The sequence below is a fragment of the Rhinolophus sinicus genome, chromosome 2, assembly GCF_057876585.1.
Source record: "Rhinolophus sinicus isolate RSI-liver-muscle chromosome 2, RSI-T2T, whole genome shotgun sequence".
Lineage (NCBI taxonomy): Eukaryota > Metazoa > Chordata > Mammalia > Chiroptera > Rhinolophidae > Rhinolophus > Rhinolophus sinicus.
The window spans coordinates 8,266,641-8,288,164 of record NC_142502.1 but is presented as its reverse complement, the minus strand read 5'-3'; the positions used below and the strand labels follow the sequence as shown (position 1 = coordinate 8,288,164).

Below are 21,524 nucleotides of genomic sequence, written 5' to 3'. Positions count from 1 at the left end.
TATAAAATATAATATAAAATATAATATAATATAAAATATAATATAATATAAAATATAATATAATATAAAATATAATATAAAATATAAAATAAAATATAAAATAAAATATAATATAAAATATAAAATAAAATATAATATAAAATATAAAATAAAATATAATATAAAATATAAAATAAAATATAATATAAAATATAATATAAAATATAAAATAAAATATAAAATAAAATATAATATAAAATATAATATAAAATATAATATAAAATATAATATAATATAAAATATAATATAATATAAAATATAATATAATATAAAATATAATATAAAATATAAAATAAAATATAAAATAAAATATAATATAAAATATAAAATAAAATATAATATAAAATATAAAATAAAATATAATATAAAATATAAAATAAAATATAATATAAAATATAATATAAAATATAAAATAAAATATAAAATAAAATATAATATAAAATATAAAATAAAATATAATATAAAATATAAAATAAAATATAATATAAAATATAAAATAAAATATAATATAAAATATACTATAAAATATACTATAAAATATACTATAAAATAAAATATAATATAAAATATAATATAAAATATAATATAAAATATAAAATAAAATATAATATAAAATATAATATAAAATATAATATAAAATATAATATAATATAAAATATAATATAAAATATAATATAAAATATAATATAAAATATAATATAAAATATAATATAAAATATAATATATAATATAAAATATAATATAATATAAAATATAATATAAAATATAATATAAAATATAATATAAAATATAATATAAAATATAATATAAAATATAATATAAAATATAATATAAAATATAATATAAAATATAATATAATAAAATATAATATAAAATATAATATAAAATATAATATAAAATATAATATAAAATATAATATAAAATATAAAATATAATATAAAATAAAATATAAAATAAAATATAATATAAAATATACTATAAAATATACTATAAAATATACTATAAAATAAAATATAATATAAAATATAATATAAAATATAATATAAAATATAATATAAAATATAAAATATAATATAAAATATAATATAAAATATAATATAAAATATAATATAATAAAATATAATATAAAATAAAATATAAAATATAATATAAAATATAATATAAAATATAAAATATAATATAAAATATAATATAATATAAAATATAATATAAAATATAATATAAAATATAATATAAAATATAATATAAAATATAATATAAAATATAATAAAATATAATATAATAAAATATAAAATATAATATAATAAAATATAAAATATAATAAAATATAATATAATAAAATATAATATAATAAAATATAATATAATATAATATAATATAATATAATATAATATAATATAATATACCGGGTCATATTAATTTTTGCTCCAAAAGACGCATTAGAGCTGACTGGCTGGCCAGGTCTTATTTTTGGGGAAACACAGTAGTTTCTAATCAATGGATTGTGGCAGAAGTTACCTTCAAGGCTAGCTTACAAAAGGCAAGAGTTTACACCTGGCTTTCCCTCAGGACTTTTGCCCTGGGGCCCAGCCATCATGCTTCCTTAAAGCCACAGGAGAGGTGCATGGGGAGCGGAACCAGATGGCCCCAGCGCCCCCTGAGCTCTCACCTGATAGCCAGTACCAATGTGCAAGCCCTTTGAGCAAGTGATCTTCTTTTTTCATTCTAATTGCTTTATTTTTATTTTTTATTAGTTTCAGGTGTACAAAACAATGTACGAGACATTTACCCTCCTCACAAAGGGATAACCCCCCTCCCCCAATCTACTACCCCTCTGACATCGTATATGCTGTTACAATTCCACTGACTATTCCCCTGGCTGTACTCCCATGACTATAAATACATATATATTTAATTACAGTTATTCAGCTTCAGCTTCAGGTGTACACTGCAGTGGTCAGGCATCTACACCGTCCATGAAGTGGTCTCCCTAATGAGACAAGTGCCCATCTGACATCCTACAAAATCTTTACAACATTATTGATTATATTCCCCCAACTGTCTTTCGTACCCCAGTGGCTTTCGTTCCCCCAACTGTCTTTCGTACCCCAGTGGCAATATTGTGCCCACCAATTTGTACTTTCTAATCCCTTTACCTTCTCCTCCATCCCCAAACCCCTCCCATCTAGCCACCGTCTTGAAAGTGTATCCTCTGTCCCACGGCTCAGCTGCCCCAACTGACGCTGCACAGAGCAGACAAGCCTTCGCTACTCAACCTTGTCCTAATTTCAGATTCACAAGAAAAATGCATGACTTGTTTTAACCAGATTTTTGGGGTGGTCTGATACAGAGCAATATGTAATTGAAACAAGAAAAAAAGTTATAATCAGTGATCTAAGTTTCCACCTTAAGAATCTATAAAAAGAGGGACAAATAAAACCCACAGCAAATAGTTCTTTATAAAAAAAGGTTTGCTGACCCCTTTTCTGCTGATGAAAAGACACTTAAATGTAATTCATAATTTCTAATATATGTACATGTATGACACATACATATACAGTTTACCCTTGGACGAGGAGATCAGGTGCGCTGACCACCCCCTACGCAGTAGAAAATCCACATATAACTTTTGACTCCCCCAAAACTTAAGCTGTGCTTCAGTCCCCGTGGAGACTTGGTTCCAGGACCCTGGTACATACCCAAATTCGTGGACGCCCCAGTCCCCTGCATAAAATGGCGTAGTTCAATCGTACAGTCGGTCCTCTGCATCCACAGACTCCCCACCACAGATCGAAACACCACAGTGGTTATTGCAAACTGTCCGCAGAGAAGTGGACCATTTCAAACCCATGTTGTTCAAGGATCAGCTGTACATGTGCGCAGATGTGTGTGCATGTATGTGCGTGCATGTGCAGCCTTTCCCATTGGAAGGGCCAAGCACAAAGACACCCCAGGACCAATAAGCACACAAAGCACCCAGATCTTGGTCTCTAATAATCATTCATATCAAAGACATCACCAATGAGATGGTCCCGGCAAACACTGCTCTCCCGTGGCTGTCCACACACTGATTATCTTGGGTGTGGATGACCCACACATCTCAAGCAATTCCCTGCCTCAACTGAAATGACACGCCCTAAGGATCCATAACTAACTTTAAGCAAACTCTTCAGTCTACTGAAAAATGAATGTGTCATGAATGGGTGGAGGTAAGAGAACAAAGGACTGGATCCAAAATACTCAACATGTAAAGTTGTTACCTGAGCGAACTATAGTAGAATGAAGGTGTTCATTTAAAGCCATATTTCCAACGACACGCATTATGCCTCTTTGGACTTTAGGGGAGTCCTTGTAAAGTTGGTACAGCCTCTGAAGTAGTTGCAAGCCTCCATTTGCTTCAATTTTATCACAATGTGTGGGTATCTAGCACAATAAATTAATGAAAACTCATTTTATGTTGTACAAATTCACTAACCAGGTAACAGCATGATGATGGGGCAGCTCGTGGCTCCTGCTCAAGGACAGAGACCCAGAGAGACCACCCAAAACTCTCAGCTGATTTAAATACATACACAAACCCCTATCTACATGGGAAGTGCTTCAAAATCACTGAAAAAACTTAAGTCATATCTCACCAGGACTTCTGAAATTTTTATTCTTAAAGTTACTCTGTTTAGCTCTTGGTCAGATATAAACTGATAATGTCATTATTACAGAATTGTTTCAATTTATAGTGATACTTTGATGGACTTAAAATTACTTCAAAATGGCTCTCTACCATTGAGAAACCTGCCACCTGGTAACAGGAAATACCCCATGGGAGTGGCAGACTGTGCTTCTGCAAACAGGAACTCCCACACAGAGGTAAGCAACATCTGCTCACACAAGCCCACAGCTATGGGGCTGGCCTAAACTTGGGAGGCGGAAAATTCTTTAAAGAGAAAGATCAAGTAAAAAGAAAATGGGATATGAATTTTTAATGGAGAAAAGAGATAAAAAGAGCCAAAGGAAATATATGTACTAAGGTTAGGTAACAGAACTGACCCACAAGTAATTATAGTTGGCCAAGGTCATCAGCATGGTCTTGCCTCTTCCTACCACTAGTTTTACTCACTAACATGACACCATGTCACGTATATGCAACAATTATCATTCTCTGATTTTTTATTAAATCTTATCCCATTTTTACATGTAATTAAAAGTATGCGTTTTAGACATATGAGGTCTGACTATTAAGTTCACGAACTCATCCTAGAAAAAATGCTGCATATCTCACTGCTGAATGTCACTAAAGTCACCTTTGAAGTACTCCCCTTGGGAAGCTATGCACTGACGCCAGCGCCTAGTCCACCCTTCAAAGCAATTTTGGAACTTTTTCTGGAATGGTTATCAGAGCTGTTGTCATATTACCCTTGATGTCCTGAATGTCATCAAAATGTCTTCCTTTCAATATTTCTGTTATCTTCAGGTAAAGAAGTCACTGGGGGCCAGATCAGGTGAGTAGAGAGGGTGTTCCAATACAGTTATTTGCTTACTGGTTGAAAACTCCCTCACAGACAGTGCCGTGTGAGCTGGTGCATTGTCGTGATGCAAGAGCCATGAATTGTTGGCGAAAAGTTCAGGTCGTCTAACTTTTTCACGCAGCCTTTTCAGCACTTCCAAATAGTAAACTAGGTTAACTGTACAGTTGGTACAAATTCCCTCTGATGAATAATCTCTCTGGTATCAAAAAAGGTTAGCAACATCGTTGCAACAAGTTTGCAAACTTAACTGTCAGAGCTCATATATCAGCTAAGTAGTAACTTCAGAGGCTTCTGGAAAAGTAACTATTATATTCCATGCACTGGACTTTCTACTGAAGATGCATCTACTGTTTCAGAAACTAGTCATTAAATCACAAACTCACATTCCCTTCTGTTGTCCAACACTAAAGACTAACTGCTTTGTGCCCAATTCCTAATTCCACAGGTGGGAACTAAGATGACCAGAAAGCACCGAGCTGTTGAGCCACATCTAATGGTTCCCAAATTGAACTGGAGAGTTTACATCTGTAGGATGATGTCTGTCACGCTGTGGGATGACCACTGGCAACAGCCTCATCAGGGACGCCTGCCACAAACACAATTCCCACACACTACCCATGTCCAGGGCATTAAAATCGCTGAAGGTGAGCAGGAAATGCACATTTTTAATGTGCTTCCTGAATGATTTTTATGCACTAATGCTTGAGCACCACAAAGTTTGTTACCTTTTTCTTTTTAAAATCAAACTATGATCATGACAGAAAACTTGCCATAATACCAAGAAGTTTAAAAATCATTGATATATGGTATGGTTAAAATTTGGTCATTTAAATATTTCTTTTCTTCTATCTTACCACACCTTTGGCAAATGTTTTAATGGAAATTAACTACCTGATAATATTATTTGTATAAATGATTTGAGAAAGGTAATTGAAGATAGCATAACTCAAAGGTAAATGCCATATTTAGACAATGGGTTGCAATTAAATCCATTTTTAGAAATACTTCGCAAAAATGAAATTCATGTATTTGTGCTAAATAATGATGATCAATTTTGAACAATTAAATGGAAGAAAAGCAGAAATTTAAAAACAAGCAACTAGCTTTTTTTCTTTTGTAATAAACAAGGATAATTTCCCTTGAAAGAAAATGTGTAACTTTTTCAATGTGATAAAAATAAACCATATTTTGAAAATGTAAGTTACCTCAGAATGTTTTACTAAAGCTTCTAAAAAGAACATTTCCACTGTAGCGGAAGGAACTTCTCCAAAGCTTTCAGCATAAGGAAGTCCATTTCCTCCAAAACTCCATAAGCCACCCTGAAAGTAAGATAATTAAAATTTTTACTAAAAAAAGAGACTAATAATTTTTGTTGGACAAAAATACCTCTGTACTATATACAGTATTAGAAAGAACGAATATGTAGGACTCTAAATATTATGGAAACTTAAAGGGAACTTTTAGTTATGCAAACTGCTGCTTACTAGAATAGAAAACATGGAATTATTTCTAGAAGAGAGCAACCTTTGAGTCTTTAATTCTTTCCTCTGTGTCCTCTTATCTAAAAGTACAAAGTCCTAACACACAATCTTTAACGTGTAAGAAAAGCCTGGGGTTGATCATAATGTTTCAGTGTCATATTATGCTAGCAGAATCTACTTAAAGTCTATCATTATTTAGATTATATAGAGAAAAGCATTATTGAAAAAAACTAAAATAAAGGCAATGATGACAATGATCATAGAATTTTTAATTCTTCTCAAATTGAAATTCAAGTTCATATGGAAGGATAAACTAGAGGAATTAGGAAAATGATGGAACAGAAGAGTAGTGGGGACTAGTCCCTAATAGATAATAAAACATATTATGAGAATAAACTGGGGGAAAAAAAATGTCAACCCTTACGACAGATTAAGGGCTAACTAACATCACTAATATGCAATCATCTACAAATCAGTGAGAAAAAAACCAACAATGCTATGGAAAAACGAGCAACAGTCATAACAGAAAGTTCTTAGGAAAAGAAATACAACGCCTCTAAAATACATGGAATGCTGTCCATCCAACATCATTCCTGAGAGGCATGCAGGCGAGAGTGCACTGAGGACATTGAGCATCTATGAGACGGGTGAGGAAACAGGCCTTCTCATCACGCTGCTGCTGGTGGTACCAACGGGGCTTCCTCTATGGAGGACCAGTTAGTGACAACGGTCAAAATGACAAGTGCCTGTGCTCTTCAACGTGTATCACACAGACGAAGTGTACAGGTTTATTCCCTGCAGCGTTGTCTGTAAGAACAAGAGACTGAAACCACCTAATGTCCATCAATGGGGGCCACCTAAATAAATGATGGGAGCGCTATACAGTGACTGCTGAGTATAAAACATTTTGAGTCTCTTCATATATTGATATATATCAATCTCCAAGGTATATAGAGCTCATTTCTGTAAAAGAGCCTGCATAACTGTGTGTGTGTGTGTGTGTGTGTGTGTTCGGGTAGGGGAGGTAGACGGGGTAAAAGAAGACTTATTACTGCAGCTCCTTTAGAAGCCCTTTGCATTTGCACGAGGGGTCATAACTAAGCATACAAACCACTGCTGGCAAAAGAGGTCAAGTACAAGGTAACTTCTCTCGAAAATGTATATGTAAAGCCCGGTTTCCTATAGGAAATATAATGCATAAGTTTCTGCATGTTGAGTTACTTTATAGGGTCTATGGTTCAGGAAACCCAGTAAATGTTCAAACTGGCCGCTCTAACTCTTAGCAGGCACAGGCTTCGACTCGCTAGAGTCGGCTTCTTCACCACCTTCTGACGGTCCCTTCCCGCTCCTCCTTCCCTTATGCTCGCTCATTTGGCTCCAGCCACACTGGCTTTTTCTCTCCATTCCTTGAAGTTGCTAAGTGTGTATCTACTTGTGTTCCCTCTGCCTGGAATTCTGATGTAATATTCTGCTTTTCCAACTTTAAACATGCTGGAGCTCCAAGACTTACACGATTTAAGTGGAGGGCTGGAAATGGGCTGATCACGGGGCGTCGCTCCCTCCTCTGGCGCGGGGACAAAGAAGGGTAAAGGGGACTGGCGGGCTGCGGGGGGAGGGGAAGTTTGCTCAAGGATGCAGCACCACAGCCTGCCTCCCCGAAATCCTTCTCTCTGTCCCACACCCTCAAATCAGCTGACCGCTGTCTATTCTAAGTGCTCTAGGGATAGAACGGGGAGAAGGAAAAGAACGATGATCTAGGGTTTTCGTTTTTCTTGACCATTTCTTAAGCGGGAGGTAAGAGAGCAGGTCCAATTCCATTCTTACCGCTGGCAAAGCCTGTACATTATTTATGAACTGGCACTTGTGTGGCAGGAAGAAGCACAAGCAAAAACGAATGAATAAAAAGGTATAAACTCTTGATGTAGTCGTATGGACTATATTCTAACTCCTAACATGAATATAAATATACATAGGTTACTGCTGCTTTACCACTGGATTAAGATATAGAAGGTTAAATAAATTCATAAAGATTTAAGAAATGCTACATATCAAATTCCCTAAGTGAAACGAAAAAACAGTTTCTTGAGGATTAATAAAATCTATAGGAAAAGGTGGAGAGAGTGACAGTGTTAAAAACAATAATAAAAGGTCAAGGAGAAAAATGAAGAGGCAACAAGAATAATAAAGCTCACGAGAGGAAATGTCAATGAAGTTACTACAGAATCTCTATCCCTGTCATACGGTGACTGCAGGCGTGCAGCAGACCATTTGATGCATGACTTCATTATGATACTCAAACTGAGACACAACATTATCACGAGTTAACATGGTATGTTTCAAATGCATTTCAGCAAGTTTGTACCAGCCAAATGACTGACTACTAGAGGGATGTTTTCTTACCCCATAGTCCACACTCCAGTTAAACAGAAGCCTTAGAGTTACCTCTATTTGTGTCGTTGTCATACAAAAATACTTTGACACGCATGAGAAATATGCCATTGTTACTGAAGTACATACAAGTCTGTGCACAATGTAGCTCTTCAGCCACGTCACAATTCATCCATTCGTCATTCAATAAATATTTATTGAGCGTATACTGTGTATGAAGCACTGTATCTGGTACTGGGGAAATTACAGACTACTGGAAGAGAATAAGAGAACTAAATGAACTAGCAAAAAATAAATACATAAAACACCGGGGGTGCCAAAAAAATGTGTACAAGTGGACACTTTGGTCAACGTTGCTCAAGCAGTAGTTCGCCGTCATCAGGTGTCTGGACACTGATGGGAACCACTTTGAGCCCCTCTTGTCACTGCTGAAGTCAAACGTGACTTGTATTCTTCTTTGGTTATCGGTATATATTATTACAATTTTAATAGTTTTTTCCTTTCTTAAAACATGTACACATTTTTTGGCACCCTCTGTAATTACAGAATGGGATGGAAGCTATAAAGGGCAATAAATACAAGAAACAGTTGAGATAAAGAGGAAGGTCCCTCTGAGGAGCTGACAAGCTGGGATCTGAAGGATAAGGAGGCGGCAGCCATGTGACAAGCTGCTGGCACAGCATTCCAGGCAGAAGGAACACAAGCAGAGACACACTTAGCAACTTCAAGGAATGGGGAGAAAAGGCCAGTGTGGCTGGAGCATAGGGAGCGGGAAGGGACCGTCAGAAGGTGGTAAAGAAAGACTCCGGTGAGTGGAAATCAAGCCCCACTAAGAGGTGCGCTACTGAAAATAACAATCTATTCTCTTAGAAACAATTCCAAATGAGCTGGGTTTGCTTTGTCTTTGTTATTTACACTTGATGAGCAGATTTACCCACAACCAAAGTCAGCAGAAGGGGGTGCATGAAGTTTGCAGGTGAAAATGTGAGTTCATTCCAACAGGGAATCCTTGACTGCACAGGTCAACACCCTGGGGAACCTGCACACCCAGGGGGCCTGCCCACCCATCTGAAGAAGCTGCACAGTCCCGTTTTGGGTCAGCACCTCTGCAGGTTTCCAAATCCTCTGGCATTAAAGAACTCTCCCACCCTTAAACACTGTCTGCTGGTGTCTTTCTCTCAGTCACAATACACGACTGTACTCATGCAGATCGCTGTCAGAAGTGTCTTGTTCTAAAGATTCCAGGCCCTCATGGCTAAGCTGATTCCAGACAGACACTGGGAAATTACAGGGGAAGATGATAATACAAGAATTGCAAGATTTCAGCTGGATTGTCCTTAAGGCAAGAGCACAAAAGCTTTGTGATGGCAAATCATTTCAGTGTACACAGCCAGGTTTCTTGACTCCAGCAGCTTACCACATTACAGCAACAGGAAATCACAATCCAAAATGCCCAACCTTCTGCATCCCTGGTTGCCTCCTTAGGCTCGAGGGCACAGGCACCTGGGGTCCTCTAAGAGGTTCAAACAGGGGACACGCTGACTGATTCGAAGTATCCAGATGGTAACAACAAGACTGAAACCTGGATCCTAAAGAGCCATCTTGCTGGTAACATCTAGGATGGAGGAAGGCCAAGAACCTCCCCTCCCTGTCCCCCAACCTCCCATCAAATTGCCAGCAGCAAATTCATTGGCAGACAGATACTGGACAGCTGCCAAGGTCCCAGTTGTGAGAGTCGTGACAGTAAAACTGAGCCGTGCTTTCGCTCTCATCCGGTTCTCCCGATAAAACAGAAGGGACAAAAGGAGGGAAGGCAGATCACTGCCAGGATGAGTAGGGGCGGGGGCACAGGGAGTTTTGATACTGCTTCTAATTGTGGGTCCCTTTATTTTAATATGCGTAAGGGCTAACCTCTGATGTTTCTTTGTAAAACATCACAACCTTAGCACTCTGCAATTTGTGCAAACTAATTGGGCTTAAAAACATTGTTCACTTTAAAGTATGAGTTTTTAAGCCAGGGTCATCCCTAAGGGTCTGGGGTAGACAGAATCAATGTAAACTTGGATGGAAAAAATGACATCTTTGTTTTCCTAACCTCTAACTGTAACTCTGCATTGTATTCAATTACGAACACAGACAATAAACCACAGTAAGTAGCAGTCTGGGTGAGGCTGTCAGCAATGGAAAGTGCAGACATTTTCCTATCACATCTCATTGTTGCAGCCATTGGAAAATAACATACGTAACCTCATTGTTCCTTCAAACACCAACTACACATTCTCATGCTGGTGACGCAGAATCAACACTGCTGTCCAGTGTCCCCTAGCTGCAATTATTTGAGACCCATATATGGACAGACGAGTCCTCAGTTTATAACCTTATTCAGCTAAGTAACAACAGCATTCACGCTGATATGACTTTAAAAAATAAAATTCACACACTGAATTGAACCATATGAAACCGCCACTCTTCCCAACTCTGTTCACTGAAAGGGTCTGAAAGCAACACCAGTATCAGTGAGCTAGTTCCGCCCCAGAACTTAGTTTCTAAAAACCATTAGCCCTAGAAGGAACCAGGGCTTCTGAAGAATCAGCTGATTCCACGGCGAAGCAGGGCAAGTTTATAACGGGGATATTTTCTAACACCACAAAATAAGGAAGTGCTCAAAAAGTAATGGAGACATTTCCAAGATGAGGAAGACAACCTGAGGGGTCCCATGGCCAAATCTGAGACTCTCTGAGCATGAATATGAATAATAACAACAGATTATAATCTACTGACTAAAACAGCAATCCTTGAGCCCATGGATCTGTGATCAGGACAAAACGAGGAAGGGGTGGAAGAAGGAAAAAAAGCTTTTCCTTACAGTAGATTGACTAACTGGTAAGTAAAGAGTAAATGATCAGGTTGGGGGTAGCAGAAATCACCATTTTGCAACCATCCAACAATAACTATTATGCAGGCAAGATTCATTCAAAGGATACTAAGAGCATTGTCTGAAAGTTTAAAGGGGAACAGGATGGTCTAAGAGTCTCAAAATACCTCCTCTCCCCACAGACCTTATATTCATTGCAAATAAAACATATATTAACATTAAAGCAGAGAAACCTGGCAAGTTAACAGCAACAATAAAGGAACCAACTGGCAATATGAGCTTCTGGATGGAATGTACTGAGGAAAACAAAACACAAAATCACCTGTCTTGCATTTCTGTGGTAAATGTATAACCTGAAGTAATCATGAGGAAAAGTGAGACAAACTAAACTGAGGGCATTCTATATAAGCCACCACTTCGTACTCTTCAAAAATGTCAATGATGGGCCAGCCCGGTGGCTCAGGCGGTTAGAGCTCCGTGCTCCTAACTCCGAAGGCTGCCAGTTCGATTCCCACATGGGCCAGTGGGCTTTCAACCACAAGGTTGCCAGTTCAATTCCTCGAGTCCCGCAAGGGATGGTGGGCTCTGCCCCCTGCAACTAAGATTGAACACGGCACCTTGAGCTGAGTCACCTCCCGGATGGCTCAGTTGTTGGTTGGAGCACGGGCTCTCAACCACAAGGTTGCCAGTTCAATTCCTCGAATCCCACAAGAGATGGTGGGCAGCGCCCCCTGCAACTAAAAAATTGAACACGGGACCTTGAGCTGAGCTGCCGCTGAGCTCCTGGATGGCTCAGTTGGTTGGAGCCTGTCCTCTCAACCACAAGGTTGCCGGTTCGACTCCCGCAAGGGATGGTGGGCTGTGCCCCCTGCAACTAGCAACGGCAACTGGACCTGGAGCTGAGCTGCGCCCTCCACAACTAAGACTGAAAGAACAACAACTTGAAGCTGAACAGAACCCTCCACAACTAAGATTGAAAGGACAACAATTTGACCATTGTTCCCCAATAAAGTCCTGTTCCCCTTCTCCAATAAAATCTTAAAAAAAAAATTTAAAAAAAAATGTCAATGACGTGAAGACAAAGACTGGAGCATTTTTCCAGATAAAAGGAGACGAAACAGACATGAGCAGCAAATGCCATGTTCAATCCTAGACCAGATCCGGAATCAGATTCACACAAAAACAACAAAACTGCCATGAAGGAATTACTGACACAACTGGCAAATTCAAATGTGGAGTCTACCTTAGCTCCCAGTATTCTGCCAGTGCTGAGTTTGAGTTTGTAACTGTCCTGTGGTTATGTCAGAGAATGCCCTTGTTGGCAGGAAATACATGCCTAAGTGTTTTTGAGGTGATGGAGCATCATCTCTGCATCTAACGCTCAAATGGTTCAGGAAGGAAAATAGTAAATGTATGTGAATAGACATTTAAAAATATGTCTGTAGAGAGAATGGGAGTAAATGGGGGATGATAAAACAAATGGGATAAAATAATAATTGGTGAGTCTTAGTGAGTGTATATTTTTGCAGGTCTTTAAGTCAAGAATTATTTCAAAATAAAGAGTTAAAATACTTTTAAATGAACTTCAACTTCGCTGTTTGAAATTTCCTTGTTATTTAATGCATTAATAAGAAGCATATATACTAATTCTGTGACAAAGTTGTTTTTTATTTGGGTATTTCAGTATCATTGGTTTCCTCTGTACCGTATTTTATGCATCCAGAAATGAGTTCATAGGTTTTAGGGGTCCGTGGTCTACAAAAGTGAAAAAACTCTTCTAAACCCAGAGCCGTGCAGGCTCTGCCGAGGCTCACACTGGCCTCTACAGGGAAGGAGCTTTGTCCAGAAGCAGCATATTGTCACTCGAAGGGCGCTTGGGGACTATCACCAGGCAGGTTTGTCATAACCTGGACAGATCTCGAAAAACAAGATGGACACCCCTCCTATCCCTTCACCCCCAACTTTTTGGCATGTAAAAAATCCAGGGAGCCTGACTAAACTGGAGTGGGGGGTTGGGGAGTGGATATGAATAACTGACTGGAGTTGCTTGCTGGTCTGATGAGATGGGACCTCAGAACTGATATCAAATATTTACTTAAATATTAAATTAATTAAAGATGTGCTACTTCTGGTTTTAAAACAAAGTGTTCAGAGAATAGGGACTCAAATCAAGGTGAAAGTAGCACTTTCCAAGTGGAAAATAAAAGGTACTTCATTAAACACAAAACTTTCACTGTTTCTTGTTTTTACCAAGTGCCAAAAACAAATTATTTTTGAAATTTTGACATGAAGGATAAATCTTGTATGCATGTGATCTGCCCAAGTAGAACGGAAATGTTCTGATTAAGCATCAGTTTCACCATTTCCAGTGTGATCTATGATTTCTCAATATACTGAACTGGAACTGTGTCAAGACAACACAATTAAAAGGTCACATGAATTACTTTTGCAGACATCCCTTTGTTTAGGGAAAGATCTGGTTTAAAATGAGTTGAGATGGGTGAGGGAGGAGGGTGGGGGAAAATGGCAGCAGACCCACAGCCTCTCCAAGGTGGTAAATGTTAACACACACACACACACACACACACACACACACACACACACACACACACGTTAATTATGAACACATACACGGTCAGTTTAAACGGTGAAACTCTTTGAGCTGCTGACTGAGGTCGTGACTTCTAGGCAGACAGAGCAGTGGCACCATGTACTAAACCACATTCTCTCTCTTTACTTAGCAAGAGTAAGGAAATGCTGTAGAAGGAGATAGAACAGTACAGAAGGTAGAGAGCTGTTAACTAAATAGTAATGAGGAGAAGAAAATCTTTGTACTGAAAAAGAAGAACATCAGGCCCGGTACCCGGGGCTCTGGCATGGGAAGGAGAGGAGGCAGTGACGGCCGTGGGAGACGCAGGTGGAGAGCAATGAGGCATCTGTCCCCACTACGACTGTGCCCACTGCCCTGTCCATAAATAGCCTGGTACTATCAGAAGTTAGACAACATGTGCTGAAATTAAGGCTGTCTGTGTTCCCTAGCTCCCAGATGAAAAGGGGCACCTGAGAACATAAAAGGGAAGGATACAGATTAGGTAAGAAATTACTCAGAATGAGACGCCCATGGTCCCTTAGATACCACACCAAAAGAAAAAATGCATAAACTGAACTTCATCAAAATTAAAAATGCTGGGCCGGCCCGGTGGCTCAGGCGATTAGAGCTCCATGCTCCTAACTCTGAAGGCTGCCGGTTCGATTCCCACATGGGCCAGTGGGCTCTCAACCACAAGGTTGCTGGTTCAACTCCTCAAATCCCGCAAGGGATGGTGGGCAGTGCCCCCTGCAAGTAAGATTGAACACGGCACCTTGAGCTGAGCTGCCTCCCGGATGGCTCAGTTGGTTGGAGCTTGTCCTCTTAACCACAAGGTTGCTGGTTCGACTCCCGCAAGGGATGGTGAGCTGTGCCCCCTGCAACTAGAAAATGGCAACTGGACCTGGAGCTGAGCTGCGCCCTCCACAACTAAGACTGAAAGGACAACAACTTGAAGCTGAACGGCACCCTCCACAACTAAGATTGAAAGGACAACGACTTGGAAAAAATGCCTGCAAGTACACACTGTTCCCCAATAAAGTCCTGTTCCCCTTCCCCAACAAAAATCTTTAAAAAAATAAATAAATAAATAAAAAATGCTTGCACTGCAAAAGACACTATCAGAAAAGTGAAAAAATCCACAATATGGGAAAAATATTTGCAAATAACATATCTGATAAGGGATTTGTATCCAAAAATTTATGAAGAATTCTTACAACTCAACAATAAAAAGACAAGTGACCCAATTGGGCAAGGGATTTGAATAGATATTTCTCCAAAGAAGATATGTAAATGGCGAATAGGCACATAAAGATGCTCAACATAACTAATCACTAGGGAAATGCAAATCAAAACCAGAATGAAGATACCACTTCACATACAATGGGATGATGGGTGATAACAAGTGTTGGCGAGGATGTGGAGAAATGGAAATCCTCATACTCTGCTAGTGGGGATGTAAAATGGTGCAGCTGCTGTGGAAAACGGTTGTCCACAAAACGTGGAAACAAACAGTTCCTCAAAAAGTTAAACACAGAGTCACCATATGACCCAGGAATTCCACTCCTAGGTATATATCCAAATTAAAAACCTACGTCCACACAAACACTTGTACACAGATGTCGATAGCAGCTTTATTCATAAGAGCCAAAAAGTGGAAACAACCCAATATCCATCCACCGATGAATGGACAAACACAATGTGGTCCATCCACACGATGGGATATTATTGGCCATAAGAAGCAATCACGTCCTGATACATGATACAACATGAACCTTGAGAACATTACAGTAAATGTAAGTTAGACACAAAAGGTAACATAGTGCATGATACCACTTCTATGAAATGTCCAGAACAGGCAAATCCATATAGAGAGGGAGCAGATTAGTGCCAGGGATGGGGGTGGGGAGGAGATGGAGAGTGACTGCTGATGGGTGCTGTTTTCTTTCTGGAGAGATGAGAATGTTCTCGAATTCGATAGTGGTGATGGTTGCACAACTCTCTAAATATACTAAAACCTGATACATATTTTTAAAGGGTGAATTTTATGGAATGTAAATTGTATCTCAATAAAGCTGCTATTTTTTTTTTTTTTTAAACCTAGTTGAATTGGAAATAACATCATGAATTTAAGGCCTCGTAAGAAAAGGTCATGGTTCTGCTCTTGTTATTAGGTAGCTGGGCACCCAGGGCCCACCTGCTCTACCTTCACATGAAATACAACTGTATGTACCACAAGTGCCTGGGTTTTGGACATACTATTCTCCACTAAGAGGAACCAGGTGTCCTTGGAGGAATAGTCAATTCATGTTTTAGCAGGAAGTGTCAAGGAGAGCCAGGGACATCTTCCTGTCAAATAAGAAAGGCGCTTTCACAGCCGCCTCGGGGACAGAATGAAAAGGGATAAAGAGGTCAGCCTTTTAAGAGCTCCAGTGGCGAGACTGGCACTCTGAGCACCAAAAAGAAAACAGTGAAATCACAGGAACAATTCCAAGACATGGCCCAAAGGCGAAATTATGTAGGGTATACTAGAGAAGCCACAGCTACTGGGTGTCCTTAATTTCTCATAAAGAGGGAAATGAAAAAAAGACCACTCAGTTGGTAAAAGAATATAGAATACTATGATTTGTTTTACTGATAAAATACTTTCCCCTCACGAAGTAAATTATGTAGTGATTATAGTAATAACGATTCTAACTTGTTTTGATTTCTCCAAGAAACATGAGACATTTTATGAAGATAAAAAAACTTGCTGAAATGATACCAAAAGAACACTAGAATTCAGTAACGGCCCTCGGGAGGGCCGGAGTTGGAGTCTGTTTAGGATGTCACACCCAGGACACGGCGAAGCTTTCTGCTATGTATCGGGGTGTTTTATGCCAATTATTTACATCTAGTGAACAGGCCAAAGCTAAAACAGTAGGAGCAGGGGATGCAGGGAGAGAGAACATAAACCCCTCTACCAGAGTGCCTTCCCATGTCTGAAGGCGCCTTACTTCAATGGAGTGGAGCACCCACGGGGAGTACCCTAAGTGCTCCGACGAGACCACCTACGGCCAGAGCATGCTGTGCCCTGCTGACCTATGGCATGGTCTGCTTCAGTTCTCACACCCTTGGCCATCAAACTAACTTTACAGCCTGTAACTGTGCCTACTGGTTCCTTCCTGTCGATCTTATTGCCATCCCTAGGGGCAGCCATGCTGACAAACAAGGGCCGGTCCATGCCTTGATCACAAAAAGTAAAGAGTTCGGATTTAACGTGTAATGGGAAGCCACCTGAAGCGCTTTAGGCAGGAGCATAACCAGATCTAATTCATGTTTTAAAAACAAAAATCACTCTGGCTGCTGTGAGGACAGAGACCTGGAGAGAGAAGATGGAGCCTGAGGCAGTGTCTGTAGCTTATAGAGCTGAGGGAGACGTGACGAGGAAGCTTTCTGGATCCAACAAGATGGCGAACTTGGCTTCTGGTTTGATCAAGTTTGATCAAATAAAAGCCAAAACATGATAAAAGCTAAAACACTGCCAAGCTATAAAGAAAATAAGAAGAGAAATAAAGGGAGATCGCTGGGTGCCAGAATGGAGAACAGAACATTCAGCAGAAGTGGTAAGCACACAGCTGATGATGTGAAGAGCCTGCAGCCCCCTGGGATGGGATTTAAAACCCACTCGGTGCAGGAGATGTGGTTTGGGGTCTCACGCTCTGTGGGAGCTAGATCTGAGATCCTCATATAAAGGCAGGGCCCTGGAAGGGTCCTTTCTATAAGAGGGTCTAGAAAAACTCTGCCCACAAGCCCATGAAAACAACAAGAAAGTCTGTTTCTGCTTAGGGCTTTGGGGGAGAAATCACTATGCTATCTACTGATGTATCTGAATTTACACTCCCTATGTGCTACAGAAATTCCAAACTAAGGAATTAATATAAAAAACTAGTCCTGTATCAGTGAACTCCTGCAGTATCCAACAGAAGCAAACACAAAAATTGCTCTGTAGCGACAAATTTAGACTCCTGGCTGCTTGGGGCTCCTGTAGAAAACAACTGCTCCGGCCAAAGATAAGCTCATAGCATTATAACCTGTATATTAACCCACGTTAATCCATAACCTAACATAAAGGACAGTCAATGTCATCACAAACAGGAATTAACACCCTAATAAACTGAAACAATAAAAGACTCTGAAAGAGACTTTAAAATTATTTTTTAAATAAAAGAACAGAAGCCAAGATGAAAGAACAGGACCCTGAAAAAGATGATGGTGGCCGAGAGACAAATAGATTCAAGGTATATTTTAAAGACAGTTCACAGGATCTGCTGATTATTGGAGATGGAAGAAAGGAATCAAGAACTCCTAGCTTTTGCTTAAGCCATTAGGTGGATGCTGCACCATTTACTGAGACATAAAAGACTAACAGAGGAAGAGCTCTGTGGAAGGAGGGCAGGTTCCCCAGGTTAATTCTGGGGTGCCTTTCACACATCCAAGTAGAGATGTCACGTGGGAGGCTGGCTATCCAAATCTGGAGCTTAGGTTAGCACACAGGGCTAGAGCTATCGATTTGGGCATCGGCAGCATACAGGTGATATTCTAGATCACCATCTATTCACTCTTCAAGATGCAGCCTCAGTTACCTCCTGCAAAGCCTTAAGTGACCTCTTAAGCAGAGTGAAGGGCGCTTGGAGTAACCTGTATCTCTCTCACACACACTGTGACTTTGTTTATTTACCTGTCTCCCCATTATCCCGAACACTCAGCCCAGCACAGGCCATACAACCAGGAGTCACCCTTCTAAGGTTCTAAGCGCTGGCCCCTGGCACAGTATCTTGGAAAGAGTGGGCACTCAAAATTATTTACTGAATGAACAGATGAGCTAACCTTCTGAGCTGCTAGACTCTGGCTGCTTTCACTCAGAGCCAAAGATGTGAAATACTGGATACACTCATCCAGCTCCGTTTGAGGTAAAGAAGCCAGCAAGTGTCTGAGCTCTTCTTCGATGGAAGAATCCTGAAATAAAAGGAAAAGAGATTCTTCAAAATTAAGCTCAACAACAGAGCACAACAAAAAGTATCCAAAGAATCAAAGTCAAAAAAGCAAAACAAAAAAACCCCAGATAAGTTCGTGCTTTTAGTCTCAAAAACAGTCACCCACACAGGTTAACAGAAGATCATTTAATTTTGGATTCTATACTTGGGTGTCTGCTACCTCAATCTAAAAGACCCATTGCAAAGCAGAGCTCTAGATTTTCACCTCATCTTGGCTACCTCACATCTTGACTCAAAATTATTATACTTTTTCTAACTAAAGCTGGCTTTGGAAATCCAGAACTCATTACTATCTCATTATCCCTAACAACTTACATCCAGTATACTCATTTTTCTATTTTTCAAAAACTGATAGCAACTTTTCAGATTTTCATTTTCTGGTCTAGGCAAGATACTCAAGCACATGCTCAAATACCTATACTAGTGGTTAACAACTAATATCTATATGTATTAATACATTAATAACTATATGTAGTGGTTCTCCCGCTACTGTTTCGCACCCTAGGAAACATTTAGAAATATCGGGAGACGTTTCTGGTAGTCACAACTTGGGGCTGACACTGGCATCTAGTGAGTAGAGGCCAGGGACACTGGTAAAACACCCTGCAATGCACAGCACCGCTTCCAACATCAAAGAATTATTTGGCCCAAAATGTCCATAGCACTGAAGTTGAGAAAAACTGGATCTAATAGCAACCTTAGAACAAGGGACCAATTTATGGATGCTGATATGCTATGAAGTTACCCTCGGGTGTACGAGACTCCTAGCCCCCGAAAAGGGGGAAACAGTACAAGTGAATCAGCATCTCCTGAGGAATCAAGAATCCTCTGCATGGAAATTACAAGTTCAGGTTTATATCATTTACCTGCTTGTAAAAAGTAGCCAACATACAACTTTTTGAACATTTATTTTGTACCCAAAGTGAAGACTGTGTTAAACTATTTTTCATTCACTGGATTATTTTATTTACTTACTTCTTTTAAAGGTGGTAAAGGAGGCGGTGGGAGAAAAAAGCGAGGATCACTCTCTTTGCTTCGTGCCAAACCAATAAGAGTTCTCAGATCACAGGCTTGAGCAATTGTCCTAAACTGGTAATCTATTGTAAAAGTATACTGTTAGCACCCAAATTAGCTTAGAGTTGTTTCAAGGACTAAATGAACAACCTACTTGAAAACACTCTAATTTTTAAATTACAAGTTTGTAATTCAAAATTTCCCCAGTGTTTTTTCACAACCCCAACTTCAATAAGCTAAATATCCATCATTTCCATATCTAACCTCACAATTCTCAACATTTATCTGGGTGTATTGGGGTCTAACTAACATTTTTGAAAAAGTGAAACTCAAATGTGAAAACTGATAGGTCAGGACCAAGTTAACTTTTCCTCTTGTAAAATAATTCCAGCGCTCGAAAGCTGTTTTGAACACTACTCTAAAAACCCGAGGTTGCGTTTAGGTCTACTGTGCCCTGGTAACAGCATGATGCTTTGACATCCCATGATGTCCATGAATAGTCTGAGGTCCCAGATGGTGGTCCTTTGTCTTAGCCTTTATGATTTAACCACTCCATTCTTATGCACTGCTACAGACTGAAAGTTTGTGCTTCCCTCAAATCCATATGTTGAAACCTAAGCCCCAATGTCATGGTATTTGGAGGAAGGGCTTTTGGGAGGCGATTAGGTCATGATGGCAGAGCCCTCATGAATGGGATTAATGCCCTTATAAAAGAGACCATCCCAGAGATCCTGTGTCTCTTCTGCCATGTGAAGACACAAAGAAAAGATGGCCAGCTATGAATCAGGAAGCAGGTCCTCACCAGACACCAAATCTGCTGGCACACTGACCTTGGACTTCCAGCCTCCACAATTGTGAGAAATGAATTTCTGTTGTTTGTAAGCCACCTAATCTGTGGTATTTTGTTATAGTGGCCCAAACGGACGAAGACATGTATCAAAGCAAAATTCTAACCATTGAAGCACAATTCTTTTTAACAATGGCAGTTCATAACCTGGGTGAGTGAGTTCTCCAGGATCAAGTGGGAAACTTCTCAAAATATACAAACCAGGGCTCCAACCCTGATTTTGCTGACACAGTTAAGTCTGAAATGGAGTCCTGGGAGGCAGATTTTGAAAAAGATTTTTATTCTAAGTCTCCACTAACATTAAATAAGTTTATATTTACATTATAAATTATTATAATTATGGCCATCAATCAACTAATCAACTAATTAACTTGTGTGGAGGCAGAGATCTTATTCTGAGATTAAACTTTTCTTTGAGAACACTATTATTTTCTAGTTGTTTACCCATTTTTATAAGATGACTCTATTAGCAAAGTGTACGTTAGTCTCCACACCAGAAACAGGAATCTGAGTTCTTGCTCACGTATTATATTTTTAGTGCAAAACTTGTGAAAGTTAAATACACTTAAATCCTTTAAATACCCCTTAAAATGATAATATGCACATAAATTAGATACAGGTGACTAACTATTAGTATTAGAACCAGGTAGATTGTCAAGTGAAAGCAAATATAATTGTATGATGCAGCAAGCAATTACCGTGTATTTCATTAAATAGGAAGTAAAGAAAATGCA

General features: G+C 38.8%; 1 protein-coding gene across 5 annotated transcripts in view; it reads right to left on the bottom strand.

Moving 5' to 3' along the window:
- The window catches only part of SERAC1 (serine active site containing 1), a 62,361-nt gene that overhangs the window by 17,119 nt on the left and 23,718 nt on the right, over positions 1–21,524 (bottom strand). For all 5 annotated transcript variants that reach the window (XM_019749382.3, XM_088795323.1, XM_074333753.2 and 2 more), the window contains 4 exons: positions 19,905–20,026; positions 18,763–18,891; positions 5,768–5,881; positions 3,300–3,462 (listed from right to left, as the gene is read on the bottom strand). In XM_019749382.3, coding sequence (XP_019604941.3) covers positions 3,300–3,462; positions 5,768–5,881; positions 18,763–18,891; positions 19,905–20,026 — 528 coding nt within the window. The remainder of the gene's footprint in view (positions 1–3,299; positions 3,463–5,767; positions 5,882–18,762; positions 18,892–19,904; positions 20,027–21,524) is intronic.